Source organism: Oryx dammah, unplaced genomic scaffold (assembly GCF_014754425.2).
Source record: "Oryx dammah isolate SB20612 unplaced genomic scaffold, SCBI_Odam_1.1 HiC_scaffold_9, whole genome shotgun sequence".
NCBI classification, from domain to species: domain Eukaryota; kingdom Metazoa; phylum Chordata; class Mammalia; order Artiodactyla; family Bovidae; genus Oryx; species Oryx dammah.
Genome location: NW_024070193.1, coordinates 43,889,361 through 43,905,491, shown reverse-complemented (window position 1 = coordinate 43,905,491; position 16,131 = coordinate 43,889,361). Strand labels below are relative to the sequence as shown.

Here is a 16,131-nt window from a genome sequence, read left to right as displayed (position 1 = left end):
ATTGGTGGAAACTAGTTGAAGGTTATTATCTTTACAACTCCTGTGAATCAGTAAATTCATACTAAAAAGCAAATCTAAACAGACATACCAAATACAGTGTGTGAAACTGACTTGGAAAAACAATGAAGTCTATATTTTAGGACAGTTAGAAATTTGAAAATGACTGATAATAGATGATATTAGGGAATTTTTGTTAATTTTCCTACCTGTAATGATGGTATTGTTAGTGTCAAGATTCTTATTATTATTAAAAGATACATATAGAAGTATTTGAAATGAGTATTTTGATGATTACAACTTTAAAAATATGTTTTTCAGTATGTATAGAGAGATAAGGCAAACGTTGTTTAGTTGCTCAGTAATGTCTGACTCTTGTGACTTCATGGGCTATAGAAGCCCACCTGGATCCTTTGTCCGTGGAATTCTCCAGGCAAGAATACTAGAGCGGGTTGCCATTTCCTTCTCCAGGGGGTATTTTGGACTCAGGGGTCTAATCCTTTCCCCTGTAGTGGCAGGCAGATTCTTTACCACTAAGCCTCCAGGAAAGCCCAATGCAGAGAGTGAAGTGTTAGTTGTTGAGTACAGTCATTCATTGTACCATTCTCTGTACGTTTGATATTTCCGAAATAAAACAGGGTCAAAATGATCAGGGCCTTCTACAGATGGATACTCTGTAGCTTCAGGCTCCCGGCTTCGCGCCTCACTTCAGTGCTCTTGCCAGGCATAGGAATGCCCATTGCCCTGAGGTTCAGGGTCCCCAATCCACCTGCACTCTTCCTCTGAGCTTGTTCTTCCATCCCTGATCGGTAGCGAAATTGGACACCCAACGAGAAGACAGTACCTCCGAGATTCCTAGAGAGGCTGGTCTGGCGACTTGGGGAGCCGGAAGCCCATCCCCAGGCACTTCCTGTCCGGTCATTGTTCTCGTGCCGGTAGGCGCCGGGGTCCAGGCCACCGGCCTTATGCTGTAGAGCTCGCGAGCTCCGGCCGTGCTTCTGCTCCGCGCACGGTGAGCGGGGGTGGCGTGGCCTGGGCGCGAACGTCGGGGGCGCGGGAGTGTCCATTCCGGGGGTATGTCTGCCTCGTCCTCCCTTCAGGGATCCCAGCACTGTCCGTCCCGGGGCGATTCCGCGCCCCACCACTTCGGAAATCCGCTGTTGCCTACCTAGCGGGGGCCTAGCCCCGGGGTAGGTTGGACACGAACCGCCCCAGGGGCCCGGCTTATCCCAGGAACTGGGCTGTGTGGCGTCTGGAGGTGGAGGAGATGGGTTGCCACGATTGGAAATAGGGAAAGGACGTTGAAAGGAAGCCGATAATAGGAGACTGTGCTGTCTAGGGCTGGGGGCCAGTTAAGAGTATCAGCAGTCTGATGACAATACCCAAAGTAGGCAATCTTGTGTATACACGGGTGAAACGAGTAATAAGGACCTTCCTTCCTGATAAAATTCAACTAGTCATGGAAAGAAGAATTCTCCAGAATTAAGATTTGTTGCAGGACTGAAATATTGCTCTACTCAAGAGATGCAGTGTATGGAATAAGTTGCCAGTAAGTTAATGCAGAATAAAGTATATGATCACTTCAGTAGTAGCAAAAGAGAACTTAATGAAATTTAGCACTTTTCCCCTAATAAGACGTCTAAAGGGAAATAGGAAAATTTCAGTTTCTCCATAATCAGCTCTAATGGTAGATTATTTTACTAACAGGTTAAGAACAAAATAATCTGTTGGCTTGGCTGTGATACTGGGGAACTGTTAGTTCATGGTGATATGATTTGTTTCAGTCCTTTTAGAAAGCAGTTTGACAATATATGTCACCTATAAAATCCTTTGGTTAGTAAACCCTCTATTCTAAAGGAATAATTCAGCAGCAGAAAAAACTATTTGCATGAAAAGACTCTTAAGAATTATGTTAAGAAAATAAACTGGAAATAAAGTTCTTTTACTAAAGCAGTGATTAATAAATAGGGGCTGGTTTAGTAAATTATAATATTATGGTGGTGGTGGTTTAGTCGCTAAGTCATGTCCGACTCTTTGTGACCCCATGGACTGTAGCCCACCAGGCTCCTCTGTCCATGGGATTTTCCAGGCAAGAATACTGGAGTGGATTGCCATTTCCTTCTCCAGCGAATCTTCCCAACCCAGGAATCGAACCCAGGTCTCTCAATCTGCAGCTTCATTGCAGGCAGATTCTTTACCAACTGAGCTATGAGGGAAGTCCTATAATATTACAGGTATTATATAATATATAATATTTATATTGTATTTAAATTATGTATATTATAATGTTTAGAGTACCATGCCAGAAGGAGGTGGCATGGTATGTACTTAACATTGAAACATCTACCATCTTAAGAGTGCTGCTTTGTCTCACAGAAAAGTTGAAAGAAAGAAAAATATAAAAATCAAAGGAAGAGGACCTTAAAACCACCTGTGATTACATCACCCAGAGATAACCTCTCCTAACATGTTGGTGTCTAGTGCTATGTTGCTTCAGTCATGTCCAACTCTTTACGACCCCATGGACTGTAGCCCACCAGGCTCCTCTGTCCATGGGATTCTCCAGGCAAGAGTACTGGAGTGGATTGTCGTGCCCTTCTCCAGGGGATCTTCCTGACCCAGGGATTGAACCTGCATCTTTTATATCTCCTACATTGCCAGGCGGGTTCTTGACCACTAGTGCTACCTAGGAAGCACAGTTGCTGTCTAGACTGCCAGTCTTTTTCTTGAGAGTCTTTTGTTCATACTATAGTTCTTGGTGCTTAAACTTTTGCATTGTAATGCCTCTTCTTAAAAAAAAAAAACATGGTGATAATTGTGAAAATATGCATCCCCTAAATTAAAAAGTTCAAGTCATAATTGTCAGTATGGTTGGAGGTTTTCCCTCAAAATAAGTATCTTAACTTCTTCAGTATACAGTGATTATCTCTCTGGAGATGAGCTAGGTGTAATTTTTTAAAATCATTTTCTGTATTTTTTTAAGTTTTTACAGTTAAATTATATTAACTGTATAATCGGGGAAATCAGGAAACATTACGTAACTGTGTTTGTAATGTGATCGTTATGGGGATAAATTGCTTATTTACAGTCCAACTCCTTCCATCCTGTTGAGGAATAGAGCAGGCCCTGTGCTGCAGTGGCTGCTGCCTGGACACTGGTAACCTGTGGTCTTAGTGGCATCCAGGCAGACCTCTGCTCTACTAACAGTGTTTTCTGATTTCCCAGTGAAAACTCCTCATCATGTCCCTGGGAGGAAGCTCAGGAAGAAGCTTTTGAAACTTAAAGATTAGATGGGGCTTGACTTCTGCTGGGCAACCCCCAGCCATAGGAATTCTGCTGAGCAGAGACGATGACTGCAGAATTGAGAGAAGCTGTGGCCCTGGCCCACTGGGGCCCACTGACAGTGAAAAAAGAGGAAGAAGAGGAGGAAGGCTTTGTGGGCCAGGTATCCAGCCAACAAGTGCACTCTGAAAACATCAAAGTCTGGGCTCCTGGGGAAGATCCTCAGACATGCCTCCCTGTGTCAGAACAGGAGGAAAAGGTAAGCAGTGGTCGGGGAGGAGGGAGGGAGGATTGCACATGATTTCAGGAGGGAAAAGATTGCACATGATTTCAGGAGGGACCCTGTCCCTCTGCTTCCACACCTAGAGTCTTGTTTCCTGGTGAGGGCTCTGGCCTTTAGTCTTTTGCAATTTAATTGAAACATACTATTGTATTGATGTTGACATTCGGTACTTTCTATAAACCAGTGCTTCTCAAACTGTGCTACAGTTTGTGATTACCTGGGGAGCTTTTTATGAAATCATGATACCTATGTCATATCTCATGTAAGTTAAATCAGAATCTCTGGGGAGGTGGGCCCCAGATTTCTGATTAAAAAAAAAAAAGCTCTTCCGGTGCATCCAGCCATGATTTGATAACTGTTACTTGTACTTCTCAAACTAATATGCCTAAGAATCATCAAGGGTTGGGGTCGGGATATGAGGTCTTGTCAAAATGCAGATTCTGATTCAGGAGACCTGGGCTATTGGTCAGAGACTCTGCAGTTTTCACACACTCCCAGTGATGGTGATTCTGCTTGTCCATAGATCACGATTTGACTCGTGAGGCTGTATGTTTTCAAACCTACACCTCACCATGACTAGCCCTATGAGGGCAGAGGTACCCCAAAGCCTCTCTGTAATAATATGACCAGAACCTTGCTTCTTTGATCTTCAGGCCTTAGGAAATCTACTCTAAAAAATCTCCCCATGTGCTTTCTTGTCTTGTCATGCACTCACTGACAAGTTAGGTTTGGGCAGTGAGATGAAATCAAAGTGATAGGGGGAAAGATAGCAGGCTTGCTTCTCTGCCTAACTCATCTTGGGGATTAGGGAAGACTCTCTGGCTTCCTTTTCCCTTTTTTAAAAAATAGCTAGTGTTTTTCTTTCTTTCTTTTTTTTTACGGCCTTGAAGAATAGGCGCTTATGTTCTCATCCTCAAAGTTATGATCAGCCCACCTTCCACCAACAGTCTCCTCATAAACCCACCTGTGCCTGCTTGTTTCTAGGGTCAGAACGTGTTCTGGGACGTGGCTGTAGTCCTAAAACCAACACAAGAGGCACCTGCTGCTTCAACCCCAGGCAGCTCTTCATTACCAGGGACTCTGGCCAAGAGTGAGCTACTGGACACTCATGGGAACATGGCCTGTCTAGGTGAGGTCAATTCTCTGATTCAGAATCTGACTGTTGAGGTTTCTCAAAGTCTTTTCAGAGGCTGCTGGTCTGGTCTCCTAGCCTGAGCAACAGAGAGTACTGAGGTTTTAAAGGTGTCAGGGAGAGCTGGGCAGAGGAATACTGAAAGATGCCTATGCATTTGTCATAGGAAATGGCTTGTTTTGCACACAGTTTCAAGACACCACACCAGGCAAACACAGGTAAACTCCAAATTTAGCTTTTTAAAAAAAAATAATTTTACATATTTATTTATTTTTGGCTGTGCTGGGTCTTCGTTGCTGCAAATGCGGTGGCTTCTCTGTTGCAGATCACAGACTCTAGGGAGCGTGGTCTTTGATAGTTGTGGTTCCTGGGCTCTAGAGCACTGACTCAGTAGTTGTGGCGCACAGGCTTAGTTGGTCCTCAGCAAATGGGATCTTCCCGGATCAGGGGATCAAACATGTGTCAGCTACTTGGCAGGCAGATTCTTTACCACTGAGCCACCAGGGAAGTTCTCCAGAATTAACTTTTGATCACATTTATTGTTCAGCAAGTTTCATATCTGTGCACACATGTAGACACATCTCCTCTCCCTGTGCTTCGTGTTGTAGCTTGGTGAGCCTACAAGAGAAGCTAACTAAGATAAGCAGGGTCACCTTTTGTGGTGATTTTTTGAGGTGTTCCGTTTTCATAGGTCTTTGTGGACTTTCTAGAGGATTTTGAACACTTGGCCATGATGATGTCCGAAGTCAGTCATGATGGCTGACTTACCACCTGGTTCTCCAGGCTGGGACTCAGGATATGCATGGCTAGCAGTGGTGGAAGCTTGTGAAGTAGAGACATATAACTGGGTCAAGTGTGTGGTCACCGTAAGTCCTGTGCTGTGGAAGCAGTCCCTGCATGCCTGCCAAGGCCTCTCTGGCACTGACATGCTATGAGTCTGCCTGGCCAGGGCTGTGCCTGAATATTCTGAACCCTCTCTCCTCCCTAGCCAGTTCCTCAAGCATTTGCAAACCAAGTCCCTTTCTTAAACCAGTGTTGTGGGGAAGGTTAGGACGGCCACCTTTTATATTCCTGTGTCTTCTTTAATTCCCCAAACTCTCAGTAACATCTGTTTCCCATCTTTGCTTTCTGTTCCAGTCCTTCTGGCACAGTCCCCTTATATCACTTCTTTTCTGTTTCCCTGCTTTGTCAGACATTCATGGTCTGAACTCCAACAGCTGCACCCATCCACTAGGAATGACCACTGTTTTCTATTTTTCTTTTTTTGGCTGTGCTGGGTCTTTGTTGTAGCAAGTGGGCTGTGGGCTTTCACTAGTTGTGGTGCACCAGCTTCTCAGTGTGGTGCAGGGGCTTTTCTTGTTGCAGAGTATGGGCTCAGTGGTTGCCTCGAGGGCTTCTCTACTTGCAGCATTCAGGCTCTCTAGTTGTGGTGTGCAGTCTTAATTGCCCTGTGGCATGTGGGATCTTAGTTCCCCAACCAGGGACTGAACTTATGTCCTTTGCATTGGAAAACTGATTCTTAACCACTGGACCACCAGAGAGAACCAGACAACTATTTTCTTTCCCTGCTTTTCCCAGCCAGGACTCACCTTTCTGCCAGCAATTTCTGTCATTACAGGTAATGGCGAGAACACTGACTTCTAGCAATTGAGAAGGGAACCCCAGTGTAGTTGCTGCCATATCTCTGAGAACTCTTTGACCTTGAGCAAGTCTATTCTTTTTCTGAACCTCCATTTTCTGTTCTATGAACTGGGGTCTGTTCATTCAGTAAATACAAGATTTGTTGAGGACCTGCTTCCTGTGTGCCCAGCTGTGTAACAGGTGCTAGACATATAGCAGTGAGTGAAAACAGCCTTGCACTTTTTTAGCTCCCATACAAATGAAGGGAAATACGTTCATCTTGATAATAAAATTGTATAGTATACATGAAATTTCTTTGGAAATTTTGATGTGAATGTCTGAGAGTTTTATTTACAGTTTGGTGTGTACTCGTTAATATTGAATTTATTAATGTTTATACATTAAAATAAAAAAAATTTTTTTTTAATTTTTTAGCCATACCACATAGCATGTGGGATCTTAGTTCCCTGACCAGGGATCAAACTCTTGCGCCCTGCATTGGAAATGCAGAGTGTTAACCCCTGGACTGCCAGGGAAGTACTTAAAGTTTATATATTTAAAACAAGTTTTTAAACTTTTCTTGTTTTTATTTCCTTTGTACATCTGGAAAAATTCAGAAGATGGGGCTTCCATGGTGGCTCATTGGTAAAGAATCCACCTGCCAATGCAGGAGACACAAGTTCGATCTTTGATCCAGAAAGATCTCATATGCCATGGAGCAACTAGGACCATATGCACCATAACTATTGAGCCTGTGCTCTAGATCCCGGGAGCTGCAGCTGCTGAGCCTGTGCACCCTAGAGCCCATGTTCCGAAATAAGGCAAGCCATGGCAGTGAGAAACCTGAGCATCACAACTAGAGAGTAGCCCCTGCTCGCCACAACTAGAGAAAAGCCCAAACACGAATGAAGACCCAGCACAGCCAAAAATAAATTAAAAAAATATATATATAAAAAAATTTTTTTTAAAGCAGGGGGGGAATTTCCTGGTGGTCTAGTGGTTAGAACTCCCGCTTCCACTGCTGAAGGCCCAGGTTCAATCACTGGTCAAGGAACTAAGATCCCAAAAGCCATGTCATGTGGCCAAAAAATCAGGAAAGGAAGAGTGAAGAGGTAGCAGGGGAAAGAGGTAACAAGGAGAAAAGTAAGATAAGAAAGAAGAAAAGAAGATATAAGAGCAGTTTTAAACTACAGGGAGAAAAATGGAGTGGAGTTTTTAAAAAGTCAGAACAGTAGAAATAGATATAACCAAAAAAAGATTAGCTTTTCAGGGTTTTCTGTTGTTGTCAAAGTCAGGGCTTTGTTGTATCCAGGGCTCAGCCATTCTCTTTCTCTGACACTGCCCTTCCTGAGTGACTGCTGGAGTTTCATTACCATGGTTGCATTACCATGGTCTTAGCCAGAAACCAAACTGGACTGTCCCCTTACCCAGTATTGCTCTGTGCCTTAAACATCCCCATGCCACCCACTCCCTTCTTGGTTGGAGAGTTGCCCTGGTCTGTGCCAGTAGGGTGTCTGGATGCTCGATTCCCCTGTGCAGTTGCTCATGACCTGCAGCTTACAGCTGAATTCAACATACTTCCTCGTCTTTACGAATTGACCAACCTATTCTTTTTTCTAGGTCATAAAAGTCTGAAACTTACATTTCTGTTTTTGTTTGTTTGTTTGTTTCAGGTGCTGAAACCAAAAATCCACAGTTACTGGTTCCAAAAATTGAAATATGTGATGAAGCAGAAAAACCCTTCATTATTTCAGGAAGAATCCAGAAAGTTGACCCTCAAGGACCCAAGTTAGGAGAAGCCTGTGAAAATAGGAATATGTTAAAGAGGCAAAGAATAAAGAGGGAGCAGAAAGATTTTGGACAGGTGACAGTGAAGGACTGTCACCTCCCTGAAAACCTCAAAGAAGAGGAAGACCAGAAGTGTCCCAAATCTGAGGAGCGATACACTCTCAGTTCTGGCTCTGTTAAAAATCAGAAAAGCCAGCCTGGACAGAAACCTTTTACATGTGGTGTGTGTGGGAAAGGCTTTAGCCAGAGTGCAAACCTCGTGGTGCATCAGCGAATCCACACTGGGGAGAAACCCTTTGAATGTCACCAGTGCGGGAAGGCCTTCATTCAGAGTGCAAACCTTGTTGTGCATCAGCGAATCCACACTGGACAGAAACCCTATGTTTGTTCAAAGTGTGGGAAAGCCTTCACCCAGAGTTCAAACCTGACTGTACATCAAAAAATCCACTCCTTAGAGAAAACCTTTAAGTGCAACGAATGTGAGAAAGCCTTCAGTTACAGCTCACAGCTTGCCCGGCACCAGAAAGTCCACATCACAGAAAAATGCTATGAATGTAACGAGTGTGGGAAAACATTTACTCGGAGCTCCAACCTCATTGTTCACCAGAGAATCCACACCGGGGAGAAGCCGTTCGCCTGTAACGACTGTGGCAAAGCCTTCACCCAGAGCGCCAATCTTATCGTGCATCAGCGAAGCCATACTGGGGAGAAGCCATATGAGTGCAAAGAGTGTGGAAAAGCCTTCAGTTGTTTTTCACACCTCATCGTGCACCAGAGAATTCACACCGCAGAGAAACCTTATGACTGCAGCGAGTGTGGGAAGGCCTTCAGTCAGCTCTCATGCCTTATCGTGCACCAGAGAATTCATAGTGGGGACCTTCCGTACGTGTGCAATGAGTGTGGGAAGGCCTTCACGTGCAGCTCATACCTGCTTATTCATCAGAGGATCCATAACGGGGAGAAGCCCTACACATGCAATGAGTGTGGCAAGTCATTCCGGCAGAGGTCGAGCCTCACGGTGCACCAGAGAACCCACACGGGGGAGAAGCCCTATGAGTGTGCCAAGTGCGGCGCAGCCTTCATCTCCAACTCACACCTCATGCGCCACCACAGAACCCACCTCGTGGAGAGCACATAGAGGACAAGGGAGGCCTCCAGGTGCCGATCCAAGCCTCCCGCTCCCCAAGTTTGATAGACACCTCTTGGCTATTTCCTCCTCGGCAAAAATGAAGTCTGCTCTGTCCTACAAAGTTATGGTTTTGGACTTGCCTGGTGGTCCAGTGGGTAAGACTCAGCTTCCAATGCAGGGAGCACGGGTTTGCTCTCTGGTCAGGGAAATTCCATATGCTCTGCAGCCAAAAAAAAAGAAAAAAAGCAACAGGTTTCAGGAGTGCAGCACAAAACACAAGGCAGACATTTCAGAGGCTAGTTTAAAGAAAATGAAAATGAAGCCCTCAAGGCAAGGATTTTGTTTTTAACAGTACTCCAAGTGATCATATTGTGTGAAGTGGGATGTGGCCTTCTTAGGAACGGGTCATTCCGAGCTCCGTGATAAAGATCCTTCTGGGGAAAAGGATCTTTCACTTAATTTTGTTTTTGAAAACTCTGGTAATTTTTCTGGGCAACATGCAGGTTACTGGTGTATCTGACTGATGGGATTTGGGAGCTTTGAACCTTGTGTTCTAGTATTTTGGGTTTAAGCAGTGACTCATGAAGGAAACCACTTGGGGTAGCAATTCACCAACTCTCACCTATAAACATGATAAGTTCCATTCCCTGGGTAATTTTTTTTGAAAATTAAACAAAAACTGTCTGCCACTCCTTAAATGGATGGAAATAGGAACCGGTTGTTTCCCTCGTGGTCTGCACCTCATGACAGTTGGAATGGTAAAGCTCTGGAGACTGCTAATGAGTCTTTTCTGATCATTTCCCAGCCTGCATGGCAGTCACTTGAGGACGGATGCGGACTGCACAGCAGAGCCACCGAGACTGCTGGGCTGTGTTCCTTCAAGAAGATCAACAAGTCTTCTAATAACAACCCTGGTTACCACTGCATTCCATTTGAGTGAGACGCTGCTAACAGACCCCTTCCAAGATAGAGGAGTCACAGAATAAAGCTGGAGGCATGCCCACTTTGTTTGTTCTCATTCCGTCCAAGCCAGCCAGAGGGCTCAGTTTGGGCATCATTGTCACTTTCTGAATGATCTGGTCATTAGAAGAAATAATGGAGCCCTTGTAATTCTTAGAGGACCCAAGAGGAAAATGAACAGAGAGGGAGGGAGCAGAGTGGGATTCCTAAGGTCTTAATTTGTTTTTTTTTTTAGAAATTCAGAGGTATTGGCATATGAAAACTTTTAGGAGGAGGAAGAAACTGGCTGAGGTAAGATACCTTTGTTACCATTTGAGCCTTTATTCCTGGAAAAACAATTTCTACAACTATGCAATAGGTAGAGTCATGTAATAATATTGCCTTGTGTTTATACAGAACCTGATTCCTTGTGTACCTTCTTGTGTAGAGTCATAATACCTGGAACTTATATCATGTTTTCACAGAGATCATTACCTTAATCCCCGATACACTGAAAGAGCTGTTTGTCCCCTTTACCTGAGAGAGGTCATTTAACCAAGACTAAGTAACAAGTCTGTGTTCAGACCCAGGTCCTAAATCCAGGTTCCCTTTGTTCTGCCATGTTCATTCTGTCTTACACATGTAACCCCTCCCGAATCTGTGGGAGAGTCTGAGAAAGGGGTAGGTAGTCTCATTTTTGGGGGAAGAAGCAGAGCTGACAGATTTGGGGATGTGCCTTGGAGTGACCAGCAAACAGCAAATTTAAGATAGGGTTTGAGTCTCTTCTCGTGATTTCTGGATCTATCTCCATCCTACTCTCAGCATGCAAGCATTTATTGTAAATGCTATACCTGGTGAGAGCACTTGGGGGCAGCTCTTGTGCGTAAGTCCATGCATTTATTGTCTCATTTCTACAGGACTAAATATTAGTTACACAGCGTTTTGTAGTTTACAGAGTACTCTGCCATACAAAAGGCATACAGAAAGCTTATTAACTTCTTAACTTGTTTTCCCCTTTAACCACAGTCTTTCATCAAAGTATATATGACTTCTCTTCCCAATTTCACTCTGAATCATATAGACACAAAAAATCAATACAAGTCACAAGTAAGAACCAAAAGTGCTCATGCCCTCATAGACCCTGATAGTGACTCTTTCTGTTCCCAGTCTGGAAGTGAAAAGACCCAAAAATAACACCACATGTCTCTGCTGAGATTAGGAACAAGTTAGGTATCTTCCTCCCTGAGTGATCAAGAGGCTCAGAGAGGGCGAGCAGGTCTGAAGATTCAGGGTAAATTGGTGACACTAATACACTAAGAGGCCACAGTTGTGCTTTGTGACCATTAAGATGGTTAAACAGAGCCTCGTGTTGTGTTTTTATCCTTGTAACTAACTGAACACTGAGTCATGGCTGATTGTGATCTCCCCTATTTGTAGAGAGTTCAGAAGAGCTATCTGGATGATTATCATGTAAAGCTAGGTTTGGCAATCACTGACTCAGTGTTTTACAACAGTGGTTTTTTAACCTCATTTGCATGTTAGAATTATCTGAGACACTTGAAACTTTTTCTGTTTTAGGCCTCAGTATTTGTTAAAACTTTGGAAGGGTGTGAACCATTGCAGGCAAGTAAAACCTGCAGGTCACAGATGTGTGTGATCAGAGGTGGAGGGGAACTCTAGTATAAGGCAGTGTTCTGCTTCAGCAGAAAAGGACACTGACCACATCAGCTTCTGTGCCTCTAACGACCTTTGGCTGCTGAGACTCTGTGACCTGACTCACTGTATTTGTGTTTCAAGTGAATATACCAAACAATTTATTTATATGAGCAAAACAAGTTTTATATAACATGCTTTTCTGTTCCCCATTCTACAAAGTGACTTTTTACATTTTTGTTTGTATTTCATCTCCAAATCTGGGTTTCCACAAATACCCAGGTTCAGGACTCCTGATCCTACACAAAACATGTGAGCCTAGTAGGTTGCTAAACAGATCAGATCCTTCCCCAGCTCATAACAACTTTCCCTTCCAATTCAGTTCCAACCCTCAAAATAAATTACCACCTACTTTTCCCAGTAGGGTTTCTGGTAGGAGAGGAGTGACTACCCTTTGTTATCAAACAGCTTAGGTTGCTTAGGTTGTCATTTTCCTTGGGGTCATCGCTCTGCTTTTTTATTCTCATGCAAACTTAGATCCGCCACCAAGAATTGAATCCTGCCTGCAGTGGAAGCTCACAGTCTTAACCACTGCACCACCAGGGAAGTCCCTTCATCTCCCTTCTTCCTAGGTTGGTCTTGCGAGAAGTAGATGGGAACTCTGAAGCCCCGTTTTTTTAAGTTGCTAACTATCAGTCTTTCAGCCCTCAGAGAGCTAGGCCTAATGATGAGCAACAAGGGTAGAATGCAGAAGTCTGTTTTCACCCTTAAGTGAGACAGCAAAGGGATGCGAAAGTGAATCATGTATGTGCTTTGGGGGCCTAGGGGAGAGATTCCTCATCAGCACACATGCACAGAAGCACACACAGCCCCTCTCAAACACAATTGGCTGTGAATCCTCCAGGCTCAGGAAGCTAGCCCTTCCACCATGTTGTGGGTCCCTTCTCTCCTCTGGGTGGCTGTCCTCCCACTTCTGTCACTTTCCCACCTGTGTGCCTAACCTTTCTGGGGTCATGGTCCATTTGAGAATCTGGTGGAGGTTTAGGAGAAACTCAGATTGCACGCTCAGTTTTGTGTTCATTTGTAGAGGCATATAAACTCCCTGAGGCCAATCCAAGAATCCTTTGGGGTCTCAAATCACACCTGGGGATGTACTATGTAATCACCCACACCTGCTACAGAATGGTAACTTTATTTTTTTGGCTGTGTGTGACTTAGTGGGGTCTTAGTTCCCTGACCAGGGATTGAACTCCAGCCCCTGCAGTGAAAGTGCTGAATCCTAACCACTAGACTGCCAAAGAATTCCCAGTGACATTTTTCAAAATCAACATCAGACTACGGAATCTCTAGGGATGTTGCCCAGACACATAACCTTTTCAATCTTGCTCCTCCTGGATTCCCCCCCTACCCCCTTCAGCAAATGGTGGCATCATCCAACACCCAGACTGGAAACCCAGGAGCCATTTCTGGCTTCCAGTGTATCAGGCATTGATGACAAAAATAGTTGTTAGGCACTCTCTTTGTGGTCCTGGGGTACCAAACCAAGCAAGGCCTGCATTTCCCCCTTTTCATGTCTCTCACTGGAAAGCTAGATCCCTTAACATGATTTATTTACCAAGCTCTTCATCATCTCTTTCCAGCCTATTGGTTTTGTTTCTCATGAACCTTTACTGCGGCCTGGAGGCAACTTGCTCTCTCGGTGCCTGTGATCTCTCATCACCACGCCCCACAGTCTCCTTCTGCTTTGCGTGATATTTGGTTTCTTTTAATATGTGGCTCAGGCCCATCTCTGGGAAACCTCTGACCTCCCCATGGCCAAGAAGTATATTTACAAGTGTAGAAGAGCATGATACTTGTATCCAGAGTTTTACTTTGGGCTTTACAGTGAAAAGCATATGGATTCAAAATTGTGTGTACATAGTGCAGTTCTCGTAAAATGTTGCATACACTGTATACTCTTTAAAAGTGTATAGATAAAATACATGAAGGAAATAAAAAAGTTATAAATGTTTAAGTGACTTTTTCGGAGCCATACAAATGGTAAATTCCAGGGCTTGGGCTCAAACCCAGGTCCTAGGGATAATGGAATTATAGGTGATTAAAATTTTTTAAAGTAATTTTCATATTTTTATAAGGAACAAAAATTTTATAATCATGAAAAATATTTATTATAATCACAAACTTAGTTTTATTGTATTAACTATAAACAGTATCTCTCATTCTCCATTTGGTAGAATGTGGGATGTAGAATTTTGCTAGAATGTGGGATGCTCTGTCTCCTCCCCTTGTCCACCTCTCTGCCTCTGAAAGTGTCAAGTCTGACAATTCTTAAATTCTGTTTTGTAACCATAGTCTTTTATCCTTTGTTTATTAATTTGTTCTGAAAGTTGAAGTAAACACCATGAATGTTATTAAGACTATATACATGTTCACTGCAGATGTAATTTATTGTGATTCTGTTTCCTTTTCGGAGCAGCATTTTGTTTTTATTGAAGTTTCTAGTTGTCTTTTCCCCTTGTGCTGGTTGCTTTTAATACATCCTCTGTTATTTCCAAATTCTCCATCCAATTAGACATTCTTTGAGTCCCCCTTTCTCCTGTATATATCCCTTCCAGAGACCTCCAGCCTCCTGTTTTAGTCTGTCCATAATGTTTGTTTGTTTGTTTTTAATTAAAAAAATTTTTTTGGCCACACTACACAGCCCATGGGATCTTAGCTCCCTGACCAGGGACCAAACCCATCCTCCATGCAGTGGGAATGCAGAGTCTTAACCGCTGGACCACCAGGGAAGGCCCAGTCCTTGGTATTCTTTATGCCTACTATCCTGTTGTTACACTGGTGCATAGCATCCTAAATTCCACATCTACCTTTTGTTTCCACTCTATTTCACTGCAGAGCATCAAGTCACTTACCAAAAAGAGTGTGTGGAAGGCAAGAGTATGTTGGGTGCCTATGTATGTAAAACAACTTTCTCTGCCCTCACACTTGGTAGTTTGATTGGCTGTGAAATTCTAGGCTGAAAATTTATCCCCAGAGCTTGTAGGCATTGCTTCACTGACGTATAGCGTCCGACATTGCTAATTAGATGCCTGATTGCAGGCTAATTCCTATTCTTTGACAATCACTAAAACTCACATTTTTGTGATCTCTTTCCCCACCCCTTTCAAGCTCTTAAAGTCTCCTGTTTATCCTTGATATACTCCATTCCCTAATGGACTCAGTGAAATTTTTCAATCTAGTGACTCAAGTAGTTCTAGGAATTTTTCTCATGTTATTTATGTGACAGTTTTCCCTTTCCATATATATTTTTTTCCGGTTTTCACTGTTTTTGCAATTCCTGTCAATCAAATATAACTTCTGGATTGATCCTCAACTACTTACTATATTACTTTCATTTCCTTGTCTTATATACCATTTTCTGGGAGAGTACCTTGATCATTTTTCAACCTTTCTAGTGAGTATTTTGGCAGTAATTAATTTGTAAGAGCCTTTTCTTGTTCTCACTTTGTTCCTTTTGTGTAGCATACTATTCTCATTTTACAGATGCCTCTTAAATCTGAGTATTCTAATTAGGATTTTCCTTAAAGTCTCTTCTGTCACTGAATTGCCTCACCACCTTCATTCCCCTGCTCTGGGTCCTTTTTTCTTTTTGTTTATCCTGTTGACTTTCTTTGGAGGATTTCCTCAAATATGTTGTGACTCTTACACACTCAGACATAAACGTGCATATATTTGTGTGGTGTGGAGGCAGGTAGTGGGCTTGGCTCAGTAAAAGGCTTCCCTCTTGAGTGGTTGGTAGGAACAAGTTGTTTCCCTGAAGACTCTAAATGCCAGGATGCAGTGATCTTTTGGCAAAAAATCATCTCATGTTTTTATGGGGTTTGGATAATGTAAGTCATTCTCTAGAGTGAGAGAGAAGGGGATCAAGTGTTACTACAGGTTTTCAGTTGATGCTCTTATTTTTTTACTCTTAAATTAAAAAAAAATTTTTTTTCTTTTTTTTTTGGTGGCACTGCACTGCATGCATGGATCTTAGTTCCCCCACCAGGGAGTGAACCCAGCCCCTTGCAGTGGAAGCTTGGATTCTTAGCCACTGGACCATCAGAGAAGACCCCTGATGCACTTATTTTTAGCCCTATTCTACCTTATCCTTCATTGCACCAGGGGTTTCCAAGTCCCAGGTCATCTGGAGTTTGGCAGGTAGACAGCTGCCTCCTTTCACTGCATTGCCCTTAACAAGTATTTCAAGTTATCACTCCCTCCATCTAATTTTATTGTGGATGAAGCCACCATTTCATCCATTTTCTA

At 43.3% G+C, this 16,131-nt stretch overlaps 1 protein-coding gene across 2 annotated transcripts; it reads left to right on the top strand.

The window, feature by feature from the left end:
* Window positions 1–550: 550 nt before the first annotated feature.
* Window positions 551–14,234, top strand: ZNF35 (zinc finger protein 35). Of its 2 annotated transcripts, XM_040246123.1 has the most exons (4): window positions 551–1,009; window positions 3,223–3,538; window positions 4,547–4,691; window positions 7,988–14,234. In XM_040246123.1, exons 2-4 carry the CDS (start codon window positions 3,347–3,349, stop codon window positions 9,238–9,240), a joined length of 1,590 nt encoding a protein of 529 aa, XP_040102057.1. In that variant the 5' UTR covers window positions 551–1,009; window positions 3,223–3,346; the 3' UTR covers window positions 9,241–14,234. The 2 variants fall into 2 exon arrangements, with proteins under 2 accessions (XP_040102057.1, XP_040102058.1); XM_040246124.1 differs by lacking the exon at window positions 551–1,009 and having other exon boundaries at window positions 2,768–3,538.
* Window positions 14,235–16,131: the final 1,897 nt, after the last annotated feature.